General features: G+C 35.3%; 1 protein-coding gene across 3 annotated transcripts; it reads left to right on the top strand.

The window, feature by feature from the left end:
• The first annotated feature begins 830 nt into the window (after nucleotides 1-830).
• LOC131544265 (E3 ubiquitin-protein ligase TRIM39) lies at nucleotides 831-11,934 on the top strand. Of its 3 annotated transcripts, none has more exons than XM_058782357.1 (9): nucleotides 831-976; nucleotides 1,513-1,655; nucleotides 4,371-5,062; nucleotides 6,522-6,617; nucleotides 6,846-7,079; nucleotides 8,203-8,350; nucleotides 8,436-8,480; nucleotides 8,625-8,651; nucleotides 9,671-11,934. In XM_058782357.1, the coding sequence occupies exons 3-9, from the start codon at nucleotides 4,373-4,375 to the stop codon at nucleotides 10,210-10,212; spliced, it is 1,782 nt and encodes a 593-aa protein (XP_058638340.1). In that variant the 5' UTR covers nucleotides 831-976; nucleotides 1,513-1,655; nucleotides 4,371-4,372; the 3' UTR covers nucleotides 10,213-11,934. The 3 variants fall into 3 exon arrangements, with proteins under 3 accessions (XP_058638340.1, XP_058638338.1, XP_058638339.1); XM_058782355.1 differs by having other exon boundaries at nucleotides 6,792-7,079; XM_058782356.1 differs by lacking the exon at nucleotides 831-976 and adding an exon at nucleotides 1,274-1,368 and having other exon boundaries at nucleotides 6,792-7,079.
• Nucleotides 11,935-14,421: the final 2,487 nt, after the last annotated feature.

Raw genomic sequence — 14,421 nt, 5'->3', positions numbered from 1 at the left:
ACAGCCCCATCTCCTTGTGTTATTCATTCATTCATTCATTCATAATTTTATTTCAGCTACCAATAAGAATGTTGTACTGTCATCACAATTTAACACGCTTTACAATATTCAAATCCATTTTACAGAATTCCATTTTCTACCAAAAAGGAAATGTGAGAAATAATACATTTAAAAATAATAATTCAAACAAATGATGCAAAACCTTTTCTCAGAAGTAATTTTTCAGTCACACTTTATTTTAAGGTCCAATTCTCGCTATTAACAAACCATTAACTATGACTTTTGCCTAAATAAACTTCTAATTTGCTGCTTCTTAATAGTAAGGTAGTTGTTAAGTTTAGGTATTGGGTTGGATTAGATGTACAATATGGTCATGCAGAACATGTGCTTTATAAGTACTAATAAACAGCCAATATGTTAATAATAGGCATGCTAATAAGCAACTAGTAAAGAGTGAGAATTAGTCCCTACAAAGAAGTGTTACCAATTTTTCTGACTTGTAGCAATGACTATTATTCAACTGGTGTCATTTTGTGTAGTTCATTATATTATTTACATATATTACAAATAATACATTTCATTCATATTAACATATGAACTTTTTTCTTAATTTTGAACCGTATAGAATAAAATTAAATCTGCAGATTCTGTCTGGGTTTGGTCATCATCATTGTCAGTGTTGGTTACATCAAAATGTAAACTACTTATGTTCTTGCGTGATTCATTTGACAAAACCTGACAACAAAGTGTGTCTGAAACAAGCATGTAATTTTGCTTGGAATCTCATCAGACAGGTTTAAACTCACTCTATCTGGGAGAAAGAGAGAGAGAAAGAGTGCTGAAGAGGGAGAGGCAGATCAGTCAACCAAAAGCAAACCACATGTAAGATTTTCGATCATACCTGCACAGCTGGATACAAAACGAGGACCGTGAGAGACCACCGGATAAAGACAAAAAAAAAAAAGTCTTAACAGAGGTAATTTACTCCGAGATTTAATGTAAATACAATTTTATGACTGTTACTATAGATTTGGTGTTAAGCATGTAAGTCAAAAACTGTTATAAAAATTATAGTTCATACTAAATCATTAGTATTTCGACAAAAAAAAAAAAAAAAAAATTGTTGACAATCCTTAAAGACGAATGAATGTCATTGATCAGATGGCGAAAGAAACCAAGAAGTATTTATTTGAAAGAAAGATAGCACAAGCACGCTTCTCAAGCAAAACTACTTTTTTTTTTTTTTTTTTTTGCTGGAAAAAGGGACGAAACATATCTTACCACTTGTCAAATTGGATTCAGAGACACTGTGGTAAAGCACACTGTGAACCTGAGGGAACTGACTTCATGCATAAAATCATGGGACTGGTTGGTTAAATATGTAACTAGGCTTGATATTTTGTTGTCGTTATTCAATGACATTCTGGAGTTTTAAGTGCCACTGACATAGTAGTGCAACTGAATGGCTGCATTTGTGTGTGTTTGTTCATTTGTTTCCTTCGTTTGAAATAGGTTTGGATTCCCAGAACCCACCCAGCTGCTCCACAGGGCGGCTAAAGGAAGCAGACAGATCTGAAAGTGACAAGTGCTCTTACACAACATGTGCACACTTTAGCCAGTAGTGCCTCATTCCAGTGTGAAACTGCTGATTAGAGGTGAGAACACCATTTTCTATTCTGTCTAATTTAGTGAGATTTACAAAACATTTTAAATCATCTCAATAAAACTAACCTACATCCTGGACTATTGCTACTAACATACACCAACCCAGTAGGTTGCTTAACTTGCTTTTGTCTGTGAAGATTGACAACTGAACAATTGCTGGTATGACAGCTATATTTGGCCTTATATACTGCATTTGAATGTGTTATATTGGCTCTAGTTTTAGTATTTGTGACTATTCTCACAGCTTTCTTAGTGACACGAGTTTTTGTGAAGCAGAAAAAATGCTTTATCCTCCAATATGAAATAGGAAAGCACTAGTAAAAGGGTTATAGTAACCTAAAACCAAACCTATTAAAATGTGTTACTTGAAATAAAATAAATGTTAAACGTAATGAACTAAAATATTTTTTATTTATTTCAGCCATATGCCAAAGCAATATTTCTCATTTTTTATTTTTATATGAAATAATTTAAAAAACTTACATAAACATCTAAAAAACACCTAATAAAAATAACAAAAACACAACAAAATTACTACAATTTTAACTGACATTAAGGCAAGGCAAGGCAAAGTTTATTTATATAGCACATTTCATACACAATGGTAATTCAAAGTGCTTTACATATAAAAGGAAGGAGCACTGACGATAGCAATGTGCTGAAACGTTTGCTTGCTGGTGTCTAACTGTTTTTAACTCACATGCACTTTTCACTATTTCTAAAATAAAAAAATGTTTTTGTAGACTTTTCCAGTCTTGAGTGGATCAGTGTGCCATCCTTTTTGCTCATATAAAAGGAATTAAAATAATCATAACAAACACAATCACAACAATAAAACTAGGAATGTGGACATTTTTATGTAATTAATATTAGTTAACATTTTACATTTTAATAATGATTTAAAAATTGATTAAAAATTAATTACAACAGTAAAGAAAAAATATTGTACATAAAATACAGTACAATCAGTTTGGACATAATAGCTAAGAGTGGATTCCACTTGTTTTGAGTGAACCCTTGGTATTTCTAACTGACTTGATCCTAATGATCTGAGTGGTCTGCTTGGTTTATATTCAGTGAGCATTTCTGCAATGTATTTAGGTCCTAGGCCATTGAGTGATTTATAAACAAGTAGTAGTACAATAAAATCAATACTAAATGTAACTGGAAGCCAGTGTAAGGACCTGAGGACTGGTGTGATGCTCAGATTTTCTGGTTCTAGTCAGAATCCTGGCAGCAGCGTTCTGGATGAGCTGCAGCTGTCTAATGGTCTTCTTTGGAAGGCCGGTGAGGAGACCATTACAGTAATCCACCCTGCTGGTGATAAAGGCATGAACAAGTTTCTCCAAGTCTTGACTGGACACAAAACATCTCATTCTTGTTTTGAGATGATAGTATGCTGATTTAGTTGAGTACATGACTACTAAAACTACTAAAACTAAGGTCTGTCTCCAGAATCACACCAAGATTCTTGACTTGATTTTTAGTTGTTTGACCCCTAGAGTCAAGGTATGCATTCACCTTGAGAACTTCATCTTTGTTTCCAAATGCAATGACTTTAGTTTTCTCCTTGTTTAACTGAAGAAAGTTTTGGCACCTCCAACTGTAATTTCATCAATGCATTGGCAGAGGGAGTCAATGGGGCTATAGTCATTTGGAGATAAGGCTAGGTAAATCTGGGTGTCATCAGCATAGCTGTGATTTGGTTCTTTCTCATTATTTGACTTAGTGGGAGCATATACAGGCTAAACAAGAGTGGTGCAAGAATTGAGCCTTGTGGGACTCCGCATGTCATGGACGACTACTTAGACTTATGCTCTCCTATACTCACATAATAACTTCTCCCTTCTAAGTATGACCTGAACCATTTGAGGACCATCGCAGAAAGCCCGACCCAGTTTTCCAGTCTCTCTAGAAGTATGTTATGATCAACAGTGTCAAACGCAGCACTAAGATCTAGTAGTACCAGCACTGATATTTTGCCAGAATCAGAATTTAGGCAAATATCATTTATTATCTTTATGAGCGCTGTCTCTGTGCTGTGATGCAGTTGGAAACCAGATTGAAAATTGTCCAGGTATCCATTTGAGTTTAAGTAGTTGTTCAGCTGATTAAAAATTTGGAAAGGTCCCAGAAAGAAGTGAGGCGTTCACCACTTCTAAGATATCTGCTTCTAAACAGTTAAATGCACTTTTGAAAAAAGATGTGGGAAGTGTGTCTAGGTAGCAAGTTGCCGATTTAAGGTGCTGTTCAAGTTAACATTTAACAAATTAACATTATGTAATATATTATAAATTAACATGAATTAACACAAATGAACATGAATCCACAATACTATATTTATAAATTACCAGATTAAGATTAAACCCTGATTTTTTAAAAAACTGTTGTTGATTTACTGAAGAAAAAAAGATAACCTACAATTTACTTGCAAAAAATGATTATATTTGTGTAATAATCCAATATGTCAGGTTGATTGGATATATATATTTATTTTATATTTAGTCATATTTTATATTTATTTTAATTTATGTTTATAAATTAGACCTTACTGTAAAGTGTTACCCTGTATTGGTTTTCCTATTCATGTCATTCCAGTCAAACATTTACATTTCCTTTCATTTTTGCATTTTTCCTCCATTGTCATCTCTAATCCTGCCATTTTTCCTCATCTCCTCTTTATTTTTTGCCGTCCCTCTGCACAGCAATGCCATTCTCACAAAGCTTCCTGTCTGAAGAGCAGCTGCTGTGCTCCATCTGCTTAGACGTGTTTGACAATCCGGTGTCCACGCCATGTGGCCACAACTTCTGCATGACCTGCATCGGCCACTACTGGGACTCGGTGAAGCACTGCCAGTGCCCCCTCTGCAAGCAGACCTTCAAGAGAAAGCCTGATCTCCACATTAATCGAACTCTACGTGAGATCACCGAACAGTTCAAGCGCATGAAGGAAAACCCGGGGGCCTCTGGAGGGCACGGGGCAGGTAGAGATGCTGAGGAACGTGTAAGAAAACATGACTCAGTGGATGGGACAGTAAGGCCAGGCCAACTTCCAGGTTATCTTCTTGAGGAAATGAAGCGGAAACTCACAGGGCACAGGGCACACAGCAATTCTCTGGCCTCTCACAATGAAATGGGGTCCGAACAAACTGTCACACCAAACACTGAGAGTACTAGTGACACCCAGCCGCCTGGTTTTGCCAGACAGGTGTCCCTGCGCAGGTATACCCTGAGTGGGGCAGCAGATGCCATGAAAGTGCCCCTTTGTCCAAAACATCACCGTAACCTGGAGCTGTTCTGTCGATCTGATCTGGAGTGTATTTGTGTTGAGTGTAAACAAACGGGACACCAGTCACATGACATCACATGTGCCGAGAAAGAGTGGCAGAGTCATAAGGTAGGATAAAATGAAGAATAAGTAACAACAGGTACTAACAGAAAATCTGTAAAAGCCTTCACATATAAACCAAACAGTGGCCCCAAAAACTATTATTACTTAAGTCCATTATTACTTAAAAATATGTGAATTTTATTGTATTAAGAAAAAGAAAATAAAATAAATATTAAAGTGGCATTTGCAAACAAATCAATCCACTTTTCTGAGTTTTAGCAGTGACTTTTAACCAACTGGTGTCACTTAGTATACTGTAGATCATCAGTAACTGGTTACCTGGATAAAATTAAAATGAAATAAAATAATAAAATAAAATAATTGAAAAGTATGCTTGTGCTATCGATCTTTAAAACAAAACAATAAACAAACAAATAAATTTAAAGAAATTTAAAATAAATGTATACTTGTGTTATCTTTGAAAATAAAAATTAATTAATTAAAAAAACAGATTAGTAAGGTAGGATGAAATGAGGAATAAGTAAGAACTGGTACTGAACTGATACTGAAACTTTTATCAATGTTTTAGTTTTAGCAATGACTTTTCACCAACTGGTTCATTACATTAACTGTTTTTTGATAAGACGGTACTGTCCAAATACCTTTTGTCTTAATTTTTAAAGAGTATAAATTATTTGTTTGAAAAGTGTGTTTATTCGACCAGTCTTACAAAATAAAAAAAATAAAAAAAATAATAAAAATATATATATATATATATATATATATATATACACACACAGTATATATATAAATGTATTGTTTTGTGCTTGTGTTTTATAAACAAACAAATGAAAATGAAACCTTGTATGAAAATTGTGATTGTGCTATCAATATTTAAAATAGATAATAATAAAAATACAACTTGGTTTGATTTTGTTAACTAATCCAATGGTGTTCATACACAGTCAGAAACAAATGTGCAAAAATTGTACCTTCAGGGGTACAACAGCTTGTCACAGGATCAATACACTCAAAAGGACACCTTTGTACCATCTTTACCCCTAAAGGGTGCATATTAATACCCTTTAATACTCATTAATAATAATGAGTTGTAATACCCTTAAGGAAGTAATATATACTCTTAGGGGACTAACATGCACCCTTTATACACAAAGGTGTCCCTTTGAGGGTACTCCGCCTGTGGCAAGCTGTTGTACCCCTAAAGCTGCAATTTTTGTATTTTTTTCTGTGTGTATAATTGGAAGTGTGGCTTAAGTGTCCACATACTTTCTGGGTCCACTGAATGTTACTGATCTTTGGCCACTACTATTAGGCCTATTCAAAAACAAGAAGTTATCACTTTAAGAAAAATTAAATACTACATGGGATGTAAAATTGTATGGTAAGAATACACAAAGCACTGACATATAAGCACTTGTTTGAACTAAAATGTTGTATTACATGCATTAACTGATAAAATCTGGGGCACTTCCTGCTACATCATTTCCTGTTTCCTTTCACACAGATGAAGATTGGTATTACAGAGACTGAGATACAGGAGATGACCAAAGAGAGGATGCAGAAAGTGGATGAGATCAAACAATCACTAGTTGATATCAAAGTGAGTAACACCGTAGCCTCACTTGTTTTCTTCATCCCACACCATCAAAAATCCCCAAAGTCTTAGAGAAAAGTGAACAGCTGTGGTTTTAATGTCAGCTGATATTTTGTGATAACAAGCACTGACTGGACTTTCGTCATACAGTGTCACGGTTTTACATCACCCTTAATCTAGATATATGATGAAAACCTTCCATCATCCTTGCTTCTGCTTCCCCCTGTGCTCCAGATGTTGTCAGAGCACGAAGTGCAGCGCAGCATGCAGCTGTTTGGAGCTGTGATAAGCTCTCTGGAGCGCAGGCAGGCCGGGCTGCTGGAAGTGACTGAGATAAACCGTCGCTCAGCAGAGCACCAGGCTGAACTCATGATCAGAGAGCTGGAGCAGGAGATCACAGAGCTGAGGAGGAGAAGCACGGCGCTGGCTAAACTGGCCCGGACTGAAAATTACGTCACCGGACTGAAGGTCTGTAATGTTGTTATGTGTCAAGACAACATACACATGCCTTATGGCATCAGATTTCATTTGAGTAATAGACTGTCCAGGTCATCTTTTCAGTCTCTTATCTTCTACTATTTATTTTATTTTAAATGTCACAGAGACAGAAGTGGGTTTGATTGACACGAGCCAATAAGAAATCACCTCAATGCCATGGCAAAAGCACAGCAACACACACACACACAAACTCAGAATACCTTAGCAACCGCAGACCAAAGCCCTTAGCAATCATTCACAGCAACACAACACAACTGTTTTTTGCTCCAAAAAAAAAAAACTGGACTACTGTATGAACTGTATTAATTAAAAAATAAAAATGCACACTATCAAAAGTTTTGGGTTGGTACAATTTTTTTTTTTTAAATAGTTTTGAAAGAAGTCTCTAATGCTCACCAAGGCTGAATTTATTTGATCAAAAATCCAGTAAAACTGTAATATTGTTGTATATGTTGTATAACTGTATGTTGTTGCAGTGTAATGATGGATCATTTTAAAAATGTAATTCATTTCTGTTATGGCAAAGCTAAATTTCAAGAAACAATTTATTTTATTATCATAACTGAAAAGAGTTGTGCAGCTTAAACAAAAAGGGATTTTTGGGGGATTCTTTAAAAAATAAAGTTCAAAAACAGCAGTTATTTGAAAGAGAAATCTTTGAATCGATGTAATAGTCTTTACTGTCACTTTTAATCAATTGAATGCATCCTTGCTGAATGAAAGTGTTGCTTTCTTTAAAAAAATCTTACTGACCCCAAAGCTTTGAACAGCAGTGTAAATAAATGACATTTCAACCTGACAAATAAAACCTATATTTAAAGTTAAATATAAAATGTAACTAATTATATTATATTTTAATTACTTAATTGATAAATAGACATTTAACACTGTTTATTAATCTGCTGTATTTAATATTTAGAATATATTTACCAATCACCTTTCTTTATCAGTTTGCCAGATGCTATTAGACATTTTACAATGGGAGCAGTCAATGAACAATTGATAAACTATGACTATGGGAGAGAAAATAAGCACGACTTAATAAATAAGCTCAACAATAAGCTCAACAATTGCTCCTGATCTTCCTCAACAGGGCTACTCTGACGTCAGCACTCCCATGTCAATGAAAGACTGGACGGGCGTCTCACTGACCTGTGACCTTGGAACTAAAGCAATTTACACCTCTGTATGTCAGCTACTGGAACAGTTTAAGGAGGAGCTTCAGAAAGTACCTGCAGTCTGTGAGTGAAACCTGTCAAACACTACACTACAGTGTCATCTAGTGGCAGATGGAGAATTTACTTATGTGTTTTCTTTCTGCTCTAGGCCTCTCTGTGTCCGCTAACCAATCACTGGTGAAGTCACACCCAAGTAAGTAAGACTTCTGCAGGCTTCTGCAAGACTTCTGTGTTCGTCTTAACATGATTCATTATTTAACTATGGATCTAGAATTACGAAATGCATTTTTAAACTTCATCTTTTCAATAACAATGATCTTATTTTAATGTTTTGCAGAAGTGAAGAGCATACAGGAATATGCTGGTATGTGTTAGAGATTAAATTTTATTGCTTTTATTGCAGTGTATATAAGCAGGTGCTATAAAGTTTTTTTTTCTCAAGACTTGATAACAGGTTTGCCCTGTTATGTGTAAAGTCCTAAATTGTTGAGATAACAGTTTATTGATTGTTAATTCTTACACATCACATCTGTATCCCTTTAAGGCCATAAGAACTTCAGTTCCGTTGTGCTTGTGCAAGTCGTTCTTGACTTGAATGTTTTTGAGCATTTGGGAACTTGTCAAGCAGTATGACATACTATACTCAATCTAAAACTATGTCAAACTGCATTTTCTAATTTGCTTAATCATTTCTCATTTTTATTTAATTAATTATTATGCACATGCTTTTATATGCCATTATGTTAATTGAGACAAATCATACATTTCTGTGCATTATACTTTCTAAACTAAATAAATAGGGCTGTTTATTAGTTTTAATATAAATTAATTTAAACTAATAATATTTTTATATAATTAAATTTACATATAGCACCAAATTTTAAAATGTGTAATTTCCTTAAAATGTATAATTTATTCCTGTGGTGGTAAAGCTACAATTTCAGCATCACTACTCCAGTCTTCAGTGTCACATGATCCTTCAGAAATTATTCTAAAATGCTGATTTTGGTGCCCATCATCCCCTCAAAAAACAACAACATTGAAATAGAAATGTTTTGTGACATTACACATGCCTTTATTGTCAATTTGATGCATCCTTACTGAATAAAAATACTTATATTTAAATATTAATTTATTTTTAAAAAATCATACTGACCTCAAACACACACACACACATACATATATATACACACTAGTCAACATTTGAAGTACATCAAAACCTTTTATCAAACTTGTCCTAAAACCAAAATGTGTTCTTGTCTTAGCAAAACTTTGATGAACTTTTTTGATCCACTTCATATGTTGACTACTATATTATATGTATATAGTCAGTGTTAAACATCCTATATATAAAAAGATAATTATTTTAACTTTTTACACCAGTGGATGTGACCCTGGACACCAACACTGCTCATCCTCGTCTCATCCTATCAGAAGACAAGAAGAAGGTGTGGTGTGGTGAAAGGCACCAACAAGTTCCCAACAGTCGTGAGCGCTTCAACCGTGTAGTGTGTGTCCTGGGCTGCGAGGGATTCACCAGTGGCCGACGCTACTGGGAGGTGGAAGTGGATGGAAAGACTGACTGGGACCTGGGAGTGGCGAGTCATTCCTGCAACAGGAAGGGTAAGATCACAGTCAGCCCCAGCAACGGCTACTGGTTTCTTAGCTTGCGGGACAAGAACAACTATGCCTTCAGGACTGAGCCTTCCACTGCCCTAGCCCTCAGCCTGAGACCTCAGAAGATAGGGCTGTTTGTGGACTACGAAAAAGGCCAAGTATCATTTTATAATGTGGACGCAAAGATGCACATCTACACCTTTATGGACAACTTTTCGGAGACCATTTATCCATTTTTCAGTCCCTGTACCAATAAAACAGGCAAAAATGATGCTCCACTGGTGATCACGCCTGTCCTTCTGGACTGAACAGTGAAATTGGAAACGTTTTATGAGCAAACATATGGTTCAAAATGTTCTTGACGTTCCTTTTTTTTTTTTTGTGCCTTGTACAGTAAATGATTTATCTGCTGCCACATTGGCACTTCATTTTCATTGATAACATAAAAAGCTTGGATCACTAAGATGACCATACGTCCAGGTTTAAGCTTTGTTTTCTACAGTCCTCATACCTTATGTACAATGCCTGCATGCTACTGGTTAAACTACCTTTTCAGTCATTACCTTCAGCAAACATGAAAACAATAACAAAACAAAGCCAAATCCCAAGAAATTTTAGACATGTCCAGGAAAAAAAGGGGACTTGGTAAATCTAAAAGTCTTTTTATACCAACAAATATGCTAATTTACCTCAACAGGAGTTTTTAATTAATCTTCTCTTCAGGATGGAAGGACTATAACACAGTATATGTTTCTTAAACAAGAATGTACTGCAATCCAATCTAACAACAAATAGCAATTACTTCTCAGGCATTAAAGAGAAAATGAATAGCTACTTTAAAACAAGAATATTAGTAAATTCATGTTATTTTCTTTTTGTAAATTCGCTTCATCCACTGCAGGCCTATACAGTTCATTTGGCCTGTTTTGAAATGTAACCTAATTCTCACACACTGCACTTTAAAGTTTCTGTTACCATGAGTGTACTTGAACACGATGAAATAAACATTGTCAGCGTCAGATGGCAAGTTTCTGCAGGCAATTTCTTACTTTGTAACATCCCACCCTTTCTCTCTTTTTTCTAAATACCTTAGTACCAAGACTGGGCCCTATTTCCCAACAGTGGAGTGAGACAGAAGTTATACTGCCTTACACTTAGGCCTACATAATACCATTACAACCACCTCGTGTCTGTTAATGACACTGTAATCAACACTAACTGTCTTTACATTGTTGTTTTTACCGCTCTAGGTAACTCCCAAACAAAATCCTAACGGTATTTTCTCTCTATGCATCGTTCGTGTTGCAGCATGTCAAAAAGTAACTGTCGGAGAGAAAATACCCGAGGGCTGACTGGAGACGGCGAGGCTGCGTTTCCTCAACGCGCCGCCAGGTGGCAGACCTACTGATTTTATAACTGCACTTTTTTTTGCTAACGTTTCCTAACGCAAACACGTGGTTACATTCGTCTTCGCCATCTATCCAAACGGCCCTTTATGAGTTATTGGCATATAAAACTACATAACGCAAACTTCACAGATGCTTACCTGCCAAGAGATGCCACTGCCAATCTGTTAGACTGATCTATATGGAACATACAAGGGAGACCAAGGATAGTCACAACAACAGTATCTCAGTATCTATTGTTCTGTATTTATTAGTCGTGTTACTGCTTGAATTTGTCTGAAAAGCATATACTTAATGGCAGTTTCCATTGTGACAACATGGCCCAATATGCTTGTCGTCACAAAAGGTCAGTGTGTTAAAAAAAAAAAAAAAAAGTTTTTTCTTTTGGACATCAATAGAGGAAATGTTCTCTCTTTTTTTTTTTTTTTTTGGCCAAGATTTTAAGGTATGTGTCTATTCAGGAATGTATTTTCAAAAGTAAATATAGAATGATAATTATTCACTAGTAGAATTGTGGCATCTAGTCCTGTCTCCTTATATGCTTTATTTAATTCATCCATTTTTTTTAAAGGTGTGGAAGTGGTAAAACATCTGTGAAAATTCCCTCATATTAACTCAGTACATTGCACTGACTTTTTTAGGGTGTTGTTTTTAAGTGTATTTAATAAATCCTTTTTGTTTTTCCTTTTCTTTGACACCAGTTATTTCTGTGTTTTAATGTTAGTTATGTTTGATACTATCACTTCTAAAACATGACTAAAACTTAATACTTTCATCTGAAATTAGTGCAAAAGTAACTTGTGTAGCATCTGTAAATATGTCATTTGAATTCAACAAATAGAAATGTGCATTCAAGGTCTACTATAAGGAAAATTAATAAAATATGAATTGTGATCAGACATTAAGCAAAAATACCCAAAATATTTAAAATGTAGTAGAAAAAATTCTCTGTGGTGAATTCCTTTGTTTTTATTTTTGAATACTTGATTTATATGTCACTGATATTTTGTGCTCAGTTAATATATTCGGTTCCGAAAAGTTTAAATATCCAGATAACGTGCTCAAGAAGTGTATGTTGTTGAATGTGTAGCTAACTTGAAATATGATTTCATTCAAATAATTTCATTAAAGGTCTGAAAACAGCGAACATACAGACAACACTAAAAAATAAAATTAAAACTCCTAAAATGTGAGCATAGACAGCATATACATAGAAACTAACCAATTATTTTTTTAAATGCAAGCAGAGTCCTTACTAGTTTTACATTTCCTTATTCATTCCCTTATAGTTGTCATTATTTTCAGCTACTTTTTTTGTTTTTTTCATTTTGATTTGATTTTGCCTTTTATGATCTTCATAATTAAAATGACTTTATTTAATTGATTCATTAGAAGTATTTGACATGAATTGCCATCAGAACACTGGTTTGAAGACATGCCCTCATAAGGTAAAAGAAAAATGCATCAAAACAATTCCACATGGCAAATGCTGCCACTTAATAATAAAGGGAAAAAAGATAGTGATGAGAATAGCTGTAAAGCATTCCACGAAGTTCAACGAATCATTAAAAAGAAAAATAGCATCATGTGAACTTTAAGTTTCATCGTGGCAGAAATCACAGGTGTAACAAGCCAAGCAGGAACGGACAACTGACATAACAAAAAAGGCAGAATGAGAGAGCATGTGTGTGTGATGACTATTACCATATTTCAATGGTAGCGAACATTCCTCACTAATACACTCTAGAATGTGGATCTGTGAGAAGAGTTTTTCCAAACTACCTTTTCAGACCGCAAATCGATTCTGGTCAACAGGTGTGACGCACGCTAAAGTCATGTCACACAAATACTGTGACAGTAATACATGCTGGTCACAACTCCACCCAGCTGTGGAAAAAACCCATAGCTTTAGTAAAAGTCACTACCAGTCATTCCTATGGCTTAGAAGTGAATGAAGCAAAGCAGGCTCTGAGCAAGACGAGAAGAAGAGAAATGGGGGAAGGGATGGGGTGATTGTCAGAGAAATGGTCGTAGGCCGTCTATCAGGTTGAGCTTGAATGTACTGACTCTTGCCCTCCTGCCAGATCTACATGCATGGCAGCCAACGTCTCTGTCTGTGAGACCTATGTTTGTAACAGTAAGGTTACAGTGTGGGACTTCCGTCTTGGGGCTGAACTTATTTATAACGGCTTGTAGAATGCAAGGCCTGCAGGGTCTGGAAACGTTGATTGTATTGTCACTTATAGATCCCTGGCTAAAAGTTTAAAATTGTGATAATTTTTCAGATTAAGTTTTAAAGAGCAGTTTTAGTGAGGAATGGATGGAGAGGCTGACTTTAAAAAAAAAAAAAAAAACATTAATCCAAATGTTCAGCCTCAACCACTCCAACAGCCCAGACAGCATACCTGTCATTCTGCACACCTACACACTCCTCCTTTCACTCAGTCTTTCTCTTTCTCATTTGTGCTATCATGTCTTCATCTTTCCGCCTGTTTGCTTTTTTTTTTTTTTTTTTGTTTGTTTTTTGTTACCTCAGCCTGTTTTACATTTATATATTGTTCACTCCTCCCATTATCTGTGTCATTTACACCTAACACACATGACTGAGTATATACACACAAAATAAGCATTTTAGGTCTTTATGTAAAGTTTGGTTTTCATATCATGCAAGCACTCTGCAGGCTTAAGTACAGCATGATCATTTTTGGAAAATATACAGTATGTTTACTGCTACACATTTCAGCTTAAGCGAAACTGCAGCTATGGTCTTCAGAAACTTGCATGCCAACACGAAACCGCTGGAGTCTTTTCCTAATTGTTTAATTAGCATCATAGCTGTTTTGTGTACACTTGAGCCGTTTTTGTTCGTTTAATCTGTCATTATCAACTGCCTCATAAATAAGGTGTGAAATGCTGGGGGGATTAGGCCTCAGACGTTTCAGTGCAACCTTGCTAAAGTTTTATTTTCAGAGGAACAAAAAGAGCGTGTAGTTGCATTTGTCATTTGAGTTACAAGGAAACTGTCATCATCCCATCACTGGCTGTTCCCATATCTAATGCTTGTGAACAATAAACAAATTTGACTTAGTGTCTACACAAAACAAAAAACAA

This window comes from Onychostoma macrolepis, chromosome 07 (assembly GCF_012432095.1).
Source record: "Onychostoma macrolepis isolate SWU-2019 chromosome 07, ASM1243209v1, whole genome shotgun sequence".
NCBI lineage: Eukaryota > Metazoa > Chordata > Actinopteri > Cypriniformes > Cyprinidae > Onychostoma > Onychostoma macrolepis.
The sequence above is the reverse complement of the archived record's forward strand: the minus strand, read 5'-3'. Positions and strand labels throughout refer to the sequence as shown.